This window comes from Nicotiana tomentosiformis, chromosome 8 (genome assembly GCF_000390325.3).
Source record: "Nicotiana tomentosiformis chromosome 8, ASM39032v3, whole genome shotgun sequence".
Taxonomy (NCBI): domain Eukaryota; kingdom Viridiplantae; phylum Streptophyta; class Magnoliopsida; order Solanales; family Solanaceae; genus Nicotiana; species Nicotiana tomentosiformis.
The window spans coordinates 121,887,257-121,906,537 of record NC_090819.1 but is presented as its reverse complement, the minus strand read 5'-3'; the positions used below and the strand labels follow the sequence as shown (position 1 = coordinate 121,906,537).

The 19,281-nt window shown below is 33.7% G+C and overlaps 2 protein-coding genes across 2 annotated transcripts; one reads left to right on the top strand and one right to left on the bottom strand.

Moving 5' to 3' along the window:
* The first annotated feature begins 6,432 nt into the window (after positions 1-6,432).
* LOC104100090 (probable pectinesterase 68) lies at positions 6,433-11,275 on the top strand. The gene is made up of 5 exons (XM_009607259.4): positions 6,433-6,841; positions 7,658-7,847; positions 8,538-8,744; positions 10,512-10,750; positions 10,911-11,275. Exons 1-5 carry the CDS (start codon positions 6,558-6,560, stop codon positions 11,065-11,067), a joined length of 1,077 nt encoding a protein of 358 aa, XP_009605554.1. The 5' UTR covers positions 6,433-6,557; the 3' UTR covers positions 11,068-11,275.
* A 187-nt stretch (positions 11,276-11,462) lies between these two features.
* Positions 11,463-18,947, bottom strand: LOC104100089 (peroxisome biogenesis protein 19-1-like). The gene is made up of 5 exons (XM_009607258.4): positions 18,737-18,947; positions 18,271-18,319; positions 17,875-18,166; positions 12,349-12,665; positions 11,463-11,642 (listed from the first exon to the last, which is right to left on the bottom strand). Exons 1-5 carry the CDS (start codon positions 18,777-18,779, stop codon positions 11,597-11,599), a joined length of 747 nt encoding a protein of 248 aa, XP_009605553.1. The 5' UTR covers positions 18,780-18,947; the 3' UTR covers positions 11,463-11,596.
* Between the last annotated feature and the right edge of the window lie 334 nt (positions 18,948-19,281).

Here is a 19,281-nt window from a genome sequence, read left to right as displayed (position 1 = left end):
GATTGGAAACTTTCCTTGTGCAATAGGTATTAACCTATTGACTTAGCATTCTAACCCGTTAGTTACCAAAAGTAAAAAATGACAAATATCGAACCTAGATATATCAGTCAGTTACCATAACATAACAATGGTATTCCATAGTTTGTATTTTTAATGCAAATAGTATAATTATTAAAAAAATAACAAAGCTAATATATATCTTAGAAAAGTAACAATAATTGTATAAATGCTAATGGCAGTAACATTTTATCTACGTTTTTATTCATGAACTTTAAAGATAAAAAGGTTGAGAAAGTGATCACTACCGTTAACATAGAGTTAATATGCATGTTTAACTCAGGGGCGGCCCAAAGGTCAAGCTACTAAAACAAAGGCTTTAGGCCCCAAATTTTGAGGGCCCCAATATTTTTTTTTATTTTTCTATTCGTATTTGTATTGAGACCCTGACTAATCTAGATTCGTACCGCGTAAGGCCTAGTAAAACAGAGAACACGCTTTAACAAGATTTTTTTTAACCACAAGACTCGAACCCAATATATTTAATTAAGGTAAGTTGTATCAAATACATCTCACAACAATCTTTAGAAGTAGGGTCTAAATATATTGGGTATGTTAAAATAAAAAATAAAATATTTTATAAAAAATCAAGATAACTTTTAATTTAGTAGTGATGTAACCGTTTGAGCAAAAAAAGCAGAAAGAGAATCACTCCCCCTAAACCCTTGTCGCGAATATAAAACTTTTTATTATTTAAATTTTACGAGTGACATCATTAGTGAGGTATGTATATGAATTTAATTCTATTATCTAAGATCAACAATATCTTAGGTTAGACTAAATTATTTATAAAAGAAACTATTAACAACTGATGTTAGGCCAAAATTCTATACTTTTAGCACATTACTCGCCCTATATTTTGTTGGTTTAAGTTAGTTATTGTGTGACAATTGCCTAAATTGTGTTGTTCTATGTGTAGGAACATCGAAAGGCTTTAGGCCACCAATATTCTTGGGCCGCCCCTGGTTTAACTTTGGAGATATAAGAACGGATTGCAGGGCATTTGTATATCAAGGATTATACATATTATTATGCATTTATACTTGTGGCATTTGTGTTAGAAGGAGAAGTTAGTTACGATTTTGAATGAACACAACTTTTAGGAAAAGACACATCACATAGTTTTCTTCTCGTCCCGATCTATTTAATAAACATTAATTATTAGATAATATTTATATAATTAAAAGTAGGGTATTTAAGTTATTTAAAAGAATATTTTGGTAATTTAACGTTTTGGTTTTTGGGGTTCCTACAAATAACATTAACTTTTCCACACAAAAAAACTTCTACACATCATATATCGGTTGACTAAACTTTCACACAAAAAAAAACATTTAATTAAATACTTATTAAAAAGACATAACATTTTTAAAATGACACTTCAAATCAAATTAGTTTTATTCTTCTTAACAAATACTATTGTTAACAAATATAGAATTATATATATTTATATTTAAGGATTTTTATAAGTAAGGTATTTATGGTCAAAATCATACCTGTTTAGTTCTCAAAACGAAAAGGAAGAACATTGTAGAAAAGTATGGATAAAGGAGGAAAAAGTGTAAAATGGAATGCATTAAGAGGTAACTAAAGATAATCATGTACATAAAGTGTAACAGTGGTAAATTATGTTGATCGAACTCTCCGAAAATATTATCGGGTGTGTGTCGGATCCTCCAAAAATAGTGTGTTTTTTGGAGGATCCGACACAGGTGCGATATCATTTTGAAGAATCCACGCAACATAGGTGATAAGTTATAATTAAAAATGTACTATTTTTTTTTATGTACGTTGTCAATACATAGTACAAAAATCTTAGTTAAAATAGGATCGGAAGGAAAGATAAGATTCCAAATGTAATTTTTCTATTCAAATTTTTGAAAAGAAAAATGAACCAAAATTTCAATTAAAGTAATTACCGAGTTTGATGACAATTGACGGAGACCCAATATTAAATAAGATGCAGGACTTAAGCGGTGTCACATGGGAAGAGAAGCAGAGTCGAGGGAGGTGGGTAGGACCAAGGCCGAGTCTTGTGCTACATAACATGCATGTCTAAGCCAACAGTAGCAATGGTTGAATACTATAGAAAATAGGAATGGTTACTCACATTAGTAATATATAAAATCTGAAGGGTTACACCCTTTCAAATATATTTAATATTTTTATTTATTTATTTAAATAAGTAAAGAATTTAGATTAATAAGAGAGGTAATTTAGTAATTCAACTTTTTAGTTATGGGCTTCTCACTTTTAATATAATACTAGTCTCAGGGTACGCGCGTACCCCATATTAATGAGTATTAAACTTTAAAAATTAACATAAATATTATATTTAATAATTTGTTTGAAAGTATAAATTTCTAATAACAATAATAATAATTGGTGATCTTATTTATCTAACTCAATAGGAAAAACTCAATGCACACCTTTAAACTAAAATTCCTAATTTGATGAACTTGGTAATTTCTTAAGAACTAAAATTAATAGAAGGAAAAGATAAGGTGAAATAGAAAAATCAAGTACCATCCTTTAAAACTAAACTTCCTTAAAAATTTTATGATGAAGAATGTGAAATAGTACCAAAGAAATTCTACAATGATTATTTTTTTATAAGACAAGGAGAATTATTTACCCGAATTAATGAAACTAATAAAATTCTGACCTGATGCAAGGACGACAATATATAATATTTAATTCTTAAATAACACAATTTAAAAATCATGTAATATATATAATACATTTAATTAAAAGTCGGATTTATTATTTTCCTACAAAATATGAGCAAATTGAGCTGACATAATAATTAGTAATCTAAATATAAAACATAGTATAAACATTATCTTGAATTAATAAGATTTTTTGTTGGTATGATCAATTATAATGCCTAATCAATTTTCTATTACGAAATACATAACCCAAATGACCAATGCAAAAATTATAAATATTTAAATTTTAATTTGATAATCGTACGAGAGACATTGTTAACAAAAAATCACAACTGATAGCCTTTTAATTTGCAATTATGTGTGAAGAATACATCACCGTCTATTATTGCATAACTTTAAGAATATCTTGAAGGTTAGAAAATTTACCTTGAACCACAAGCAAGTTTACCTCCTAGTAAATGACACTATTTAGTGACACTGTCAAAAAAGTTTATGATGAAGAATATGAAATATTCTCTTCTTCTTAAAGGAACGGAGAAGAAATTACTCATTAAATATTGCTAAGAAATGGCCTATTTCTAATTTGGACCCAGATTCATTCCGAGATAATTTTGTCAAAAAGGATTTTCCAACGAACACAAACAAACTAAATACTGAAACTTTTCCAAAAGGGGAAAATGAAACAATTACCGTAAAAATTGCATGGAGCGCCCTATTTGGCCGCGCCCCATTTAACCTATACCCATATTTTTAAAATTATTTAACCTATACCCTAATTTTAAGAACTTCGTATCATGCGACCTATGCGCTCATTTCATCCTCCTCTTATTTTCCTCCTCTTCTTCTTCTTTTCTCTCTCAAATATGTTATTCTGTAAGTTACACATGTTATCGTTTCTAGAAATTGGACAAAGCGACAAATCAAGAAGAAAGAAAGACTCGCCACTGCCTCTCAATTATTAATACATCCCAATACAAAGTACGTAAATAATAAAACAAAAGTTTATTGTCAAAACTTGAAGAAGCATCAACTGAAGTTTGGGACTGCATGGACAAACTTCAGACATACTAAGTTAAATTTTGTCTGAAGTTTGCAACTATCATGCCAGAAAAAATTATCTAAAGTTCAAATATAATAAGGTGATTTTGTCTGAATTTGCACTACAAACTGAAGAACTTCAGACTAATATGTCTGAAGTTTGTACTACAAACTAAAGAACTTCAGACTAATTTGTCTGAAGTTTTCACCCCAACACTTAGTACGTAAATAATAAAACAAGAGTTTATTGTCAAAACTCGACGAAGCATCAATTAAAGTTTGGGATTGCAGGGCCAAACTTCAGACAATACCAAGTTAATTTTGTCTAAAGTTTGCAACTATCATGCCAGGAAAAATTATCTAAAGTTCAAATATAACAAACTGGTTTTGTTTGAAGTGTGCACTACAAACTAACGAACTTCAGACTAATTTGTCTGAAATTTACACTACGAACTGAAGTTTTTTTGATTGCTTTTGCAAGTTAGGTCAAACTTCGGACGAAAATATATGAAGTTTTACTTTAATAAGGTCACACTTCAGACAAAAAATATTTAAGTTCAAACTTCAGACATAAATTCTTGCTAGATTAGTAACTACTAACTTCATTGAGAGAAATTCTTTTTTCATTCTACACACGAATTACTATTAACTGCTCAAGGTTAAACAGGATTTCATTCTTTTTAACTGTTTGTTCAATGATTTGAGGGCCTACATCCAAAAATCAAGCAAAATCAACATCCCATCATAAAAACTTTCTTGTTTCTTTTAAAAAGATCAATCTTTATACAAGTTTGGAATTTTTGTCTCAACGCCCCTTTGTGTGGAAAAAAAATCTCTTTCCCCCCTTTCCAACGTTCGAAAAAACTCACTTTTAAATTCGAAGGGCCCATTTCCATGAACATTAAAAACAAAACAAAAAAACATAAATTACTCATAGTGGGTCTCCACATAGCTAGGGACCAAGGGGAGAAGAGGGAAAGCAACTATAGTGTATTTTAGTAGTCAAAAATGTAGAGACCATGCTAGGACCATTTTTTCCCTACATGCACAGTTGCACACCACTATCTCTATAACTCCTATGTATTCCCACATGCAAATTAATAAACATGACCGTTTCAACCTTTTATCTATAAACTCACAGACATTTACAGCTAAACATTCGAGACACTTTGTAGTCTTCATTTTTTTATTTGTTTCCGGCCTGGTATTCACGTTGGGTCCGACTAATTAAGTTCGAATAAGTATAGAAAAATATCACTTTGGAAGGTAAAAAACACTTCCTAACAAATATAATGACTTCATACTTAGAGATCGAACCTACTCGAACATGAAACCCCTCTGGTTACGGTGTAGACTTCATTTAATATCATGTTTCTTTTCTATAGGTGTTGTTTCTCCCTTCTTTTTAGTGTTACTACTTCTTATTATTTGTTCCGTCTCAAAAAGAATGACACTTCATTATATGTAGTTAATTTAAAAAAAAGATTAAAAGTCTATAGCTTTTGTTTCTTTAACTACAGTTTTATTCAAGTAGTTTTCATTTATCTTTAACTGGAAAAGAGTTTGATTTATAATACTTACTTTTTAATGAAGACTACGGGTCCTAGCACTCGCTTAATTGAAACAACGGGAATAATATTATTTTTCTATACAACAACAAATATGCTTCAATTCCAAATAAGTAAAATTTGCCTAGATGAATCTTCACTAACCATGTTGCTTATTTAAACTTATCTCAGTTCCTATTTTTTCCTGAATGCAGCTTATTCGATAATTTAATCAGTTATGGTTTTTTACCTTAACTATCTTCAGTTTATGCTTACCTTTCTTACAGTGATCGAGCTACTTATTACTTAATTTTATGATTTCACTTGAAAGAAACATTTATATACTCAGAGTTGCAGGACTTATGTTGAAGACATGATATTTGGTTAGAAGATTCTGAGTCTCTGACTGGTAGGTAACAGCCATTTCTAGTTAAGACTTTATAACAGAAAAGACTAGAATATAATCAGTATTGCCATACCGGAAAAATGTCATTTATTCATCATTCAGGATGTAATAATACCAGTGCACCTACGTTGGCAAGTTTCACAAGTTTAAATTATTATCACAAAAATCCTTTACCATCATTTTTGACGCTAAATTTATAGCATAGTAATTCAATATGCTAAATCTTCAAGTGTGAAAAAATTAAAAATTCAAAACTTACTACTCTCAGTTTAAATAGTCTAAATTTGTTCAAACTCACTATTCTAATAAATGATACAGAATAATCGAATTCACAAATACAATTACAACCTGAATTGAGTAAAATGACCATATTAATATCTTCTTGTGTTTATTTACCTACTATTATTTATGTTATAACAATCTTTTATAAAAAAGAGTCATATAACTAATTAACATTTGTAATGGTCATAAAACTAATCTCCCCAAAACTTAATAGCAATATAGTGTTCCCTTTACTCCTTTTCTTTTTAAATAGTGTATGATTATGCTTTTTGCTGCCAATCAGCACAGAAATCTAAGTTACAAATGATGGAAACAAATATAAGAGTCCAAGTTCTTGACTTTTGAACAAAATGGTCACGCATATATAACAAATTAATTACTTGCACATTATATTATTAACACACATATCCTAAAGGCGAGGGAACACAGAAAATATGACCGTTGCACGTTCCAAATTCCCACACATATATATACTTCCTTCACTTAATAACATTCTTCCCCAGTTTCCCAAGATTACATTCTCTCTCAAATTCTTTCAGGATATTAAATTCTATTATAATGGCTGTTTTCAGTTCTTATTTTACCATATTCACAATTTTCTTCGTACATTACTTTTTATTCTTCTTCTTCTTCTTCTTTTTTGCAGATTGTAGCAGTGTATCAGCAGCTTCCAGTTTTATCAAGCACCGCCACCATAAATGGATCGGACCTTCAGGCACTCGCCATATCTCAGTTAACGTTAATGGTTTTGGAGATTACCAGTCAGTTCAGGCTGCTGTGGACTCTATTCCACACAACAACCGAATGAATGTCATTATTGACATTTGCCCTGGTTATTACATGTAATTATTTTTTCCTCCTACCCATCCTCTGATCTTGTTTTACTACTTTCATATGTTAACAGAGTTTTCTTGAGTGTTTAAGTTCTACGCAATCAAGTCCTTTACTAATTACTATAAGATAATTACTGGGTAAATTACTCTTTGGATTCACTTTATATAAGTTGGCCGTAGGTAAAATATACTCCTTTTTAAACTTATCTTAATAGGTAACCTGATTTATTTTCAAGGTTACTAATTCCACTATTTATGGATAATTATATGTAATTTTTATTTAGGTAATTCGATAATATAAAATTGTTTTATATTGTCACGTGTAGAAGTTAATTCTTCTTCTTTAAAGAGAGTTGAAAGATAGAATATAAGACGTGTATTTAATGATTCACACCTTTCTTGAACAATGCAAGTGTCATCACCTGTGCGAGACACTCAAAACAAAAATCCTTCGTGAAATTCAAATGGTATAATTCAATATCTTACAGGTATCTTTACACAAATAGCTGGACTAATTTATTGTTTAATTTTTTTTAATAGCAAGTATAAATATATTATAAACCGATTATATATAGTTATACATATATTACACATAAATTATACATATATTTTACATTCGTCAGCTACTAGTTTTAGCATTTGGGTTGGCGACTATTTAGGTTAATTCTCTTTATCTTTCTTATATACCATGCAAGTAGCATCTACATATAATGACATTTATTTTTATTAGTCCAAGTACGTGAACATGTTTCGTACATTTTCAATTATTGACCAATTCACGAGTGTCTGTCTCTCTTATTTTAATGGAAATATGTGTTGTTGTAGAGAGAAAGTGGTGGTGCCAGAAACAAAGCCATACATAACATTTCAAGGAGCAGGAAGGGAAGTGACGATAATAGAATGGCATGATAGAGCAAAGGACAAAGGCGCAGATGGACAACAGCTTCGTACCTATCAAACTGCTTCTGTCACTGTTTATGCTCCTTTTTTCTCTGCTCGAAATATTAGCTTCAAAGTATGGTCATTTTCTCCTTTTTGTTTCTTTCTTTCTGGTAAACTTTTAAACGAGAGAGAGAGAGAGTCAGAAAACTGGAAAAATACAACACTAGATAAGGATGTCAGAAAACTTTTTTCAGTTTGCACCAATCGGAGAATAGATTTAAGTTTTTATACAATTTGTACATTTTGCAAAGTTTAACCGATTATAGTATGTTTTTTAATTTACTCTCTTTCTAGGTTACACTTTACGTTAAATATTGATAATTATCTGTAGTGGTTTTCTATAGAAAATTTGGAGAATATATGGAAAATCCCAACCTATAAAACCTTATCCAACATCTATATATGAATTTAACTAACAATTTAAAAGAATTTTTACACAATTAATTAATATATTCTAGTCCGTAACAGCTAATCTACTTTATGCTACAGGTTACTTATCCATTTTTTTGGACAAGTACCCCTCTCTCTCTCTCTATATATATATATATATATATATATAAGTTAAACTCATGGGTTCTTACTAGTGTATTGTCATATCTTTACCACAATATTAAAATTGTCACAAGAAATCTCTCATTTTTGTTGAATGTAATGGTAATTGGCTGTTGTTACTAGTGTATTGTCATATCTTTACCACAATATTAAAATTGTCACAAGAAAATCTCTGATTTTTGTTGAATGTAATGGTAATTGGCTGTTGTAGAACACAGCACCAGCACCATTGCCAGGAATGCAGGGATGGCAAGCAGTGGCATTTCGGATATCAGGCGACAAGGCTTTCTTCTCCGGCTGTGGATTCTACGGCGCACAGGACACTCTCTGCGACGACGCCGGTCGCCATTACTTCAAAGAATGTTACATTGAGGGCTCTATCGACTTCATTTTTGGCAATGGTCGCTCCATGTATAAGGTATATACCTAAAACTTTAATTTACTCTTATATATATGATCAAGCAGAGGCGGATCCAGGATTCGAAGGTTGCGGGTGACACCATGTTATGCATACAGTATACATGTCAGTAGCTACAAAGAAATATTAGGAATAATGGGTCGGTTCGGTTAGTTTTTGGTTAATTTGAATAGGCCTTTTATTCACAAAGCAAATAAGTTCGATTTTAATTTAAATTTTTAACGCTTAATTTAAAAATATTCTAAATAAAACTGCAAAAGAAAAATAACATTTCATGAAAAAAGAGCGCCTCCAATATAAATATTTGCTTAAAGAGTACCTTAACTACACTATATATTCTTTGTTTGACTAGATTAATTTACTTGTATTGTTCTTTGTTTATTTTTCCATCTTAATTGTTGAGTTATATGACAATTATTTTCAAAGAAAAACTTTCAACATTCAACCTATGATATTAGACTCAAAACGACTATCAATCAAGCCATTTAATTTTTTTTCAAAACTCAATAGAAGATATTGCTCAAATTATATTCAAATATATAAATTAATATCGTTTCATTAAAAATAAAAAAATTATATGCTAATTAACATCAATTCAAATTACCTATAGAAAATAATTATTCATAAAGTAAGGTAAAATGATAGAAACAAAATGAGTACTGAAAGTTAAAAAAAATGAAGAGAGGCTTAACAAGTAATAAAAAGAGAGAAATAACCGAAAAAGAAGGAAAAGAGGTGAGGCCCTAGGGCTCAAGCCGAAAATAAAGAAAATCTTAATACGTAGAAAAAAAAAAAAATCAAAGGAGTTGCTCCAATAAGGAATTGAACTTGCAGTCATGAGCCCACGGAAAGCCTTTAAAGGAAAGGCTGAACCAATGACACCCGCTTTCACTTTGTGATTTTTGGGTGTCACTCTATCCATTTATACGTTTTTTCACAAAGATATTATATACATAATAAAAATTTTAGCGAAGCGAGCGGGTGCCGTGATACCCCTACATGATAAGGTAGATCCGCCACTGTGATCAAGGACAATCTTTATTTAATGAGCTAACTTTTAAAGTTGCTATATATCAAAATGAATCTTACAAGTATGAGCACAAAGTAATACAATTTGTTTTAAAATATTTGGTTGCATTGGAAAGATGAGGAAAAAGAAGATAATAGTAGTACCTAATAGTATACTACAAGAAATTATTGAAAAAGTGAGATATAATTGCGCCGATTTGCTAAAGCTGGAATCCTTGTCTGTTCTTGATGTCTGTAGCATAAAAGGAGGATTGCTTTTTCATTATTTAAACGTTCACGACTTTTTCATTATTTAAACAACGATATGGGTGCTGTAGTAAACTATGCTACAACTATTTACGTCCAAAATAATTACTAGTAGGGTTCCTAGAGTAAATATGTATGAAAATATAGTTAAAAGAAAAAAATTATTTGGATCCTCAAATAATGATAGTAAAACTTTTAAGATAGAGAGAGTATATCATACTAATACTTCTAATATTTTATTCGTTCCCAAGTTCTTTAGGATCTAGACGTAGTTATTGGTGTTGTAATTATTAATAACTGTCCAAATAAAATTAGGAAAAGTGTAATATATTGCTTATTTGTCTTCTTAAGGCGAGGGTCTTTTGGAAATAACTTCTCTATTCCCTTGGGTAGGGGTTAGGTCTGCGTACATGCTATACTACCCAGACGCCACTAATGAGATTTTACTGTCGTCGTCGTTGTCGTTGTAATATATTGCTTTTGTTGGGGCAGGACTGCGAGCTACATTCAATAGCCACAAGATTTGGGTCCATAGCAGCCCAAGATAGAAGATCCTCCGACGAGAAGTCTGGATTTGCATTCATAGGGTGCAGGGTTACAGGGTCCGGCCCACTTTACGTGGGCCGTGCTATGGGCCAATACTCCAGAATTGTCTATTCTTACACCTACTTCGATGACGTTGTAGCCCATGGTGGCTGGGATGACTGGGACCACGTCAGCAACAAGAACAAGTAAGACGAGAGACATAGATTATACATTGATAGAACACGATTATACATAAATATTATATATCCGCTGGTATTTTTAGTTAAATCAGTTGTTATTGTATTTTTGCTCTTTTTTAGGCTTCGAATATTCAGTTAAATCCTAAACTGGTATGACAAATTCCAGGACTGCATTTTTTGGAGTGTACAAATGCTGGGGGCCAGGAGCAGCAGCAGTGATGGGAGTATCATGGGCCCGTGAGCTGGATTACGACACTGCCCACCCATTTCTAGCCAAGAGCTTTGTCAACGGACGCCACTGGATTGCTCCCTCTGACGCTTAAACATTTTTTGCATCTGTTGCCATTTAATCAATTCTTTAATTCCATTCCATTCATTTTGTTTATATTAGAAATAAGTTATAAAGGAAACGATAGTGATCTCTTTGTACCTTTGTTTACTTATGTTTTCTCGTATGAATGTGGGAATCCCATTTTTTGTATCAACACAAAATATGATTATTGAACTCTATATATTAACAAGTGAAAATCATCGATGCAACTGTCGAGTGAATCAATTTAGATAGTCTTTTGTGACTCCGGTGGCAACACTTAGCTTTTATCATCATCTATTACTGTTTTAAACTTAAAGCACTGGCTGGCCGTATCTGTGTTGTTCTTATTCCACCGTTTTAAGAATAAGAATTGCAACCATTTTGTGGCCTAACAGGACTCCTATGTGAACACCAAAAAAGAAAAGGAAATATTAAGAGCAATAAGATTACAAATAGAATCCGGGGCAAAATAAATGATGTTTTATGCAAACTATGACAAACAAAACAAGCAGGACATTCGGACTGGTACATTTCAGTTTTCACATAACACAGCAGTTCTGTTGGCCCTCCAACATCTCTGGGGATCTGCAAAACAACAGGAAAGATAGCTAAATATACCAAAAGGATACAGAATAATAGCATTGTCTAATGAGGTATTACGAAACATCAAACACTTCTCGCAATCTATCTTCAAACACTGATGGTAGAGATCATGCGTATGATGGGTTTTGTATTTCCTTTTTTTTTTTCCGTACTGAAAAGATCTTAATACATGTAAGCCGCGCTTCAAATTTTACAACTATAATGCTAACCTTGATCTGTGTCCACTTGTAAAAAATAATCGAAGGTATGAAACTTCAACTTAGTGAGATCACTATCAAAAGCTAAAACTTTAATTATGTAAACAATAAGCAAACCCCAAAATAGTCTAGGAAAGATACTTTCGCACTTCTAAATCGCACCCGAATAAAGGAAGAGAGGGTTGTGATACGTCGATGACCAGCGTAAACTTAGTCAAACTATGAACTCCTCTGAGCTGTAATAGAACAGAATGTCTACTAAGGGTTCATAAGCCGACTCTAACTAGTTTGATGTTGAGCGTAGTTGAGTTGAATTTAAACCACAACCCAAACTTTTTAGTGCAAACCATGTATAGGTCAAAAACCTTGGCAAACTAGCTCTCCACAGAGGAAATTAGGAAAAAGGATACGATAACTACAAACTATAACAACCACTTAGTTATCAGTATGCAGTTAACTCAATATGAACAAGAAAATATTAGAGTACTTACAGCTGTCCAAGAGATGATATATCAAAGTCTGGAGCAAGCTCATGAACAATATCATTTGGCGGTTGGCCACATTCTTGCATTTTCTGCATAAGCTCTACAATTTTGTTGAAGTTGCTAGGTTCAGTCTCGTAAACTTTGTTCAGATCTCTTATAAGTTCATACTGGTGTCTGTAACGTTCATAATCTTCAGTGCTCAACTTAGCTTTGTTGTCCTCCAACCATTTAGGATATCTTTCTTCAATTTCTTTCATTGGTTCATGAAGAATTTCCTTTGACAAAAGCTGCTGCATCATGGTCTCTACTATCGACTCCATGTCCTGAATCAGAGGAACAAAATAATCATATATCCATTTCAAGCAAGTAAAAAGCTACAGGATAAACATGATGCATAATTAAAACACACAAAGGAGAATAAAGCATCAGTAACTTCTTTATCATTTGTTATGAATGGAAATAACATCTTGGAGGACGTATTGGGAAATTTAGCAAGTTATGTGTGGGACCCGGGTTAGAGAATGTTTAAATAGCAGTAGGTTAGTAAAATAAAGGAGACGATTATATTGTGAAGTTCCTTTTCCCTTTCTCTGAGTCTGTCTTCTCGCCCCCTTTCTATCTCTGTATCTCTGGCTTCTCATCCCCTTATGGTTATGCTTCCATTCCCCTTTAATTCCGTTAGTATTTCTTGCTTCCAATGTAATTCCATTCGGTAAGTATAATATACAAGTTTGTGTTTGTGTTGAGAAATTGGGTTTCATTACATTGGTGCTTTCATCGTTCGTACTCCAGTGCCAATGGTGATTTTAGATCGATTCAGCGGGGGTAACCCAGAGGATTGGATTTTTCGGGCTGAACGCTACTTCATCTTCGTGGCTTCTCTGAGAAGGACCGGTTATTTCTCGCTTACCTCTACCTTGATGGCGATGCATGGGCTTGGTTCGATTGGCTATATCGGAACAATCAATTTTGGGATTGGAAGCATTTCACAGAGAAGTTAACCATGCATTTTCGGAAGCGAGACATTGTAGATCCGGTTTGGCGTCCAGCCGTTATTGCACCGGCTCGTGGGGACTGTGTTGGTTATCCTATCTCGATTCCGACAGAAGCACATGTATCTTCCTTTGCTGCTCCGAGCCATAATTCCAACTTGCATAATTTTGCATCTGTAAAATCAGACACACAACAAGTGTTCGACGAAACACTTACAACAGCAAGTCCCAACATTCATTTTCCTTCCACAATGAGTTCAATTCCTTATCTACAAGCCCTTGAACTCCATGCTTCTGATGCTCGACTGTCTCATGGAGACAAGTCCGCCATCGACGAAGACAAGGTGTTTGATGAAAGTCCCCAGTCGACCACGACTGCAGTAGCACATGATGATATTTCAGAAATCTATATTTCCCCTATGGTTGATGAAGAACCAGATTTTGAATCCTCGAATAAGCATACAGACTTTGTAGATGCAACAGAGGCTCTCGATTGTGAAGCTAAATCAAGGCAGGAATGTGCAAATGCCTTTTCTGCTATTCCCTTGGCAGTGGCTCATGGACAGAGTGTTTCTATTTTGTTCGAGCTAGAACACTTAATCGAGACGGACAGCAACACAATTCCCGTACCCAATGGTGTTACTCATCCAGAGATGCTAGGTCCAAAACTCAGCAATGGCCAAGTGTTCGACAAAATCTCTCGATGGAATGAAACAGGCTCAGTGATTAGCCTTCAACTTGCTGGCACCAGGACAACATTTAAGTACGTATTGGATCCTGGTGGTAAACTGGTTTCAACTTTCAATCAATTGTTACTAGTTAAGGATTACGTGACTCGATTCCCATTCGACCCCGGAGCGGATCTACTCATTGTGAACCTTGGTGGACCTTCTACTATTCTTGGCGTAAATTTTAAGACCTTGAGTCTAACCGGTCATACCGAGTACATGCATGCACTACTACTGTTGGGATTTGCTGGCAAGTTTTGCTCATTTGCATTTTCTAACTCTACGACTAAAGTATGGGATCCCAGACAGAAATGGTATTTACATTCCTACATTTTGCAATTTAATTTGATACTGGCAGTTACATCTCCAGCTTTTCATCCTTATTATAATTCTGAAAAAGATCCTTCATCCGACTTGACGGAGTTGGAACCAGGAGCGACGATATTACCCGGGAGACAAAACCTTCTTGTTTTGTTATTTGCATTGCTTGCTGAAATTATGTTGCGATACTATGACAAAGATACTTTAGCGAAGTGTGTGCTTAATGTTATAACAGAAAAAGGCGCCGAAGTTTTAGTAGATGAGGTGCTGAAGTTGTTCGATCAGAAATTTCAAAAGGCCGACACAAGGTTTGCAAGAATTGGTACATGGAATATGAGCAATGAACCTATACTGACAATTAACAAACAGACAATAGTTGAGCTCAATGACTTCCACGTAGTTATATCAGACTGTCCTCACAAGGTTGCTAACCTTTTCTTAGGTGAACACAAGACAAAAGCAGGGGATCTATTTGATGTTGTTGTTATTGCTCCCTTTAGTGTTCTCTTGCAACTTACATTTGGCACGAATATGCCACAACTTACTAGAGTTTTTAGAGCAACTAAGAGAAGTGATGGTACAGATAACAGTATTATGTGGCTTTACTGTGATTTTGGAATACGTGTCTACAATTGGGTCGACACATGGCAAATACTCGAGGTTGGTAGTTTTTGTTCTGAATTGTTTATAAACAACAGTCGGGATGGTATATGTGCTAAAGATGAATGGTGGTACAAGGCATCAAACGATCAATTTTACTTGAATTACAACAGAAGGAATGGGGATGCACTTGGTGGAAGTCGCTATTTTGTTGGTAGCGATGATGAAATAATCAACACCGTGAAAACCTGCGAGTGTGAAGATAAAGCAGGTTTAGAGCAAAAGATTGGAGAAATGGATTCAAGGCTTGACAAACTTAAGACGGAGTTGAGAAAAGCTGTTGCCCTTGAAATTGTTCTTTACTTAGTGGTATCTGAGCATGAAAGTTCTGTCTACCAACTGCATACGCCTGCCAGGCACCTTTCTAGACTCTACCTTCATGCTTGTAAATATTGGTGTCTAGACAAAAGAGCTACAGTTGCTAAAAATATTGTTTCTGGCCTTGTTTTAGTTTCCATTATCCTAAGAGACCATGCTTTCCAGGAGGCTTTGAAGAGATTATGTCATGTTGTCAATGGATGGGTGATGGCACAGTGTGTTGCCAGACTAGATGGGGCTAAGTTCAATATGGTTTTTCATGAGTCAGTCTGTGAGATCCCAACTGCTGCTCTATATCTAATAGTTGACTCAAAGGTGTTGCATATTCCAACATTGTTCTTTGCAACATTACTCTCATGGGATCTGTTTGATAGCCGTTTTTCAGACCCATTTCTCGTTGATGTAACACCTGATCCACGTTCAAGTCTTGGCATAATCACCGCTATGATATCAATGTTGCTCTACTTGAACCTTGAGGACAAGGTTCTTATTGAGGATGAGGGTATTGTTATGAATGGAAATAACATCTTGGAGGACGTATTGGGAAATTTAGCAAGTTATGTGTGGGACCCGGGTTAAAGAATGTTTAAATAGCAGTAGATTAGTAAAATAAAGGAGACGATTATATTTTGAAGTTCCTTTCCCCTTTCTCCGAGTCTGTCTTCTAGCCCCCTTTCTATCTCTGTATCTCTGGCTTCTCATCCCCTTCTGGTTATGCTTCCATTCCCCTTTAATTCCGTTAGTATTTCTTGCTTCTAATGTAATTCCATTCAGTAAGTATAATATACAAGTTTGTGTTTGTGTTGAGAAATTGGGTTCATTACATCATTCAAATCCAAATCCAAAGCTGTGAACACCATTCATTGCTGCTAGAGAAAAATACATCGACCCTACTATGCAGCTTCTTGATCGTACTACTTAATCCAGAATTGCATACAAAAATAAATAAATAAATAATAATAAAAATAAAAAACTTCTCATGTTTCCATGTATTTTCCCAAGTTAGCTTTAACTCTTAACGTGATTAGGGTATGGGAAACATCACTGGATGTCTTCAAAACACGAAGAGATGCTCTACAGTAAGGAGCAAACTCTTTATTTTGTTGGAAAGAGGACCTGTTTACATTTTTCAGGCTCTACAATTTGTTTGTCTCCCATTCACCCTTTTGCAACATATGGATCAAGAAATGGTTTACGATCCCCAACATATTATAGTAACTCCAGAAAAATCAAGCTTAAGATAATTCCTTTCATATACATTTAATTTTCATCACAAATTCCAATGATGGAATTAATCTATCTGCTTAATTTTATGTAACAAGTAATCAAAGTCTCTAGGATCCCTGTGAAGCAAAAAGAGTGCAGAGAATAGACTAGAGCAGGGATGAAAACATCAGAACGAGATGAAAATCCGCCATTACAGGCATGCTTTAGAAACATAAACTTGCACACATGAAACATACACCATGAGTAAAAAAGTTACTAGAAATTATCTTTGGCCCCACACTGAGAATCATTTTTCAAGGAATGTAAGGAGAGACCTAAATTTTGACCGTCGGTTAGCTATTGCAGTCATAAACTAAAGGATTACTACACTCGAATATTAAGAAATATTTTCTATGACTTAAAAGGTTCCGGTGTAATCCAGATTAGCCTTGTCTTAGTACTTGTTGCAAGGAAAATTGATCTCCCAAGAGTTCCCAGCTGTCAATTCAGTCTCTTCGGCAACACGTCACTTTTCAAACACCAATGTCGCCGTATTAAAACCTAAAGAAACCTTCAAACACTTTACTCATAGAAGCATGCTACTCCACATTGTAGTAGATAATGTCTTCTCCGCCTTTATCTCTCCCATTCAGTCTATTCGAATATGTCCAAATGTATCCACACAATTTATTACTAAGAGATTACTGTTATTAACATTCCAATATTCTCAGAACTTGAACTATGAGAAGAATGTGTCAGAATGCTGTGTGAAGCATCCAGATACTCCTTAACCTCAATTCATAAGCGTCTCCGTTGGCACTTTTAATAGCAGGAAGCAACTAGATGACATAAACCATCCGTCCAAAACTAAAGCTCAACAGACAAAATTGCAATTAATTTAAAACAAGATAACAGATCAATGTCAATCCACCAAAGCACAGAGATCTTAGAGCAAAAGGAATTCGGTTATAAAGGCTTTTAAGAATTCACCCGATGAGTCGTCAAAGAGTGACTGTTGTTTAACACCACATGATAAAAATGATAAGTCATATTAACCCACTGCACGAGACTTTGATGCACCAAAGCAATCAATTTGGTAGGAAAAAGAAGCTGATTATCCCCAACAAGAAGGACAATGAAAATAAGGCAAAATTATTTCTCTAACAGTCTAACTATGTTGCATTCAATTATGGATCTTCATAAAGAGATGTATATTTTTGCAGCTCCCATGTTCAGCAATTCACAAAAAGAACTAAAAGCGAAGAACCGAACACCATTAGAACTGAAAAAACATAAAGATAATATACCTGAGACCCAGAAAGCTCCTCAAACTGCTTCACCCACTCCTCCATCATTGCATCATTCCCCAAGTTATCTACACCAGGTCTCGGCCCGGCCACTGATTCCAATCCTTTAACAGCCTCTCTCGTCTGCTCCCTAAGCTTATCAAGAGCTTCAGCTACGTGCGAGTCTTTCGACTCACCGGAAGAATTTTGCTTCCCCTTTGTCTTAGCATTCCTATCGGGCAACGTCATCCCTAAGCCTTGAACCTTACCAGGCATAAAAGAACTATCTTTCTTGTCCTCCCCATCCCCACTTCTACAATAAAAAAAGCAACCCTTTTAAATTCACAGCTCAAAATTCAACCCCATTAGCTTAAAACACAAGTAAAGATAAATAATGCCACAAGAGAAAGTAGAAACCTTTGAGAACCAGAAGCTAGATTGAGGCTCTGAAAATCATCCAAAGCACCTGAAAAAAAATGAAAATTAAGAAAAGGGCGACTTTGAATAATCCAATTCAATTACATATATATCTGATGTATATGACCAAAACAACAGTTAAAGAAAGATACCTATTTACAAATGGGGAAAAGGGTAAATTTAAACAACCCAATTCAATTCAGTTATATGTAGTTCTAAAGTATATAATTAAGAAAAAGGGTAACTTTGATTAATCTAACTCAATATATAACCAAAAAAACAGTCGAAGACAGATACCTATTTACAAATGGGGAAAAGGGTAACTTTGAATAACCTAATTCAATTCAGTTAAATGCAGTTCTAAGGCATGTAATATATATATATATATATATATATATATATATATATATATATATATATATATATATATATATAGATAAATGAGGAAAAGGGTGAAGATTCTTACTGTCAAGGAGTTGGTCTAAATCGTCAGAGTGGTCAGTAGCCATGGATGAAGTATAGTATATGTTGTTGGTTTTAGTCTATTCCACGAAAATATCAATAAAAATCCTATCTTTGTGAATCCTTTTGACATAGAAGATGGGAAAGGGATAGGAAGAATATAGCAGGTTTGGGTTCAAAGAAAATTGTACGGCGCCGTTTGGTCTTAACAGCCGACCTTGAGTTTTACTTCCCGAGACAAAGTTTGTTTGGTAAAGGTAAACAAACCTTTTTATCGGGTTTTACAAGAAAGTACGTAAAGGCAAATTTTTTCACTCTTTTTGTTTTTGTTTTTTTTTTTTCATTTTTAACACAATTTATATTGTATCCCAAAATATTGCTGATGTTTTGTACCTTTCCAGATTCAATCATACCAGTGATTTTATACGATTATTTTTCAAGCAAAGAAATTACTGGACCTATACTGAGGAGCGGCTCAACGGATCTCGTGGTCTAAGGCAAAATCATATTAAGGGACTCTTAAATTTATTTTATAAAATATTTACACAA

Bases quoted from the DNA above. Each gene is read 5' to 3' on its own strand.
- LOC104100089 (XM_009607258.4), bottom strand. From the start codon at position 18,779: ATGGCTACTGACCACTCTGACGATTTAGACCAACTCCTTGACA. The intron at 18,320-18,736 runs GTAAGAATCTTC...ATTTTTTTTCAG, and splicing joins TTTAGACCAACTCCTTGACA to GTGCTTTGGATGATTTTCAG. The intron at 11,643-12,348 runs GTAAGTACTCTA...GTTGTTTTGCAG, and splicing joins ATATCATCTCTTGGACAGCT to ATCCCCAGAGATGTTGGAGG.
- LOC104100090 (XM_009607259.4), top strand. From the start codon at position 6,558: ATGGCTGTTTTCAGTTCTTATTTTACCATATTCACAATTTTCTTCGTA. The intron at 6,842-7,657 runs GTAATTATTTTT...GTGTTGTTGTAG, and splicing joins ATTTGCCCTGGTTATTACAT to AGAGAAAGTGGTGGTGCCAG. The intron at 7,848-8,537 runs GTATGGTCATTT...TGGCTGTTGTAG, and splicing joins CTCGAAATATTAGCTTCAAA to AACACAGCACCAGCACCATT.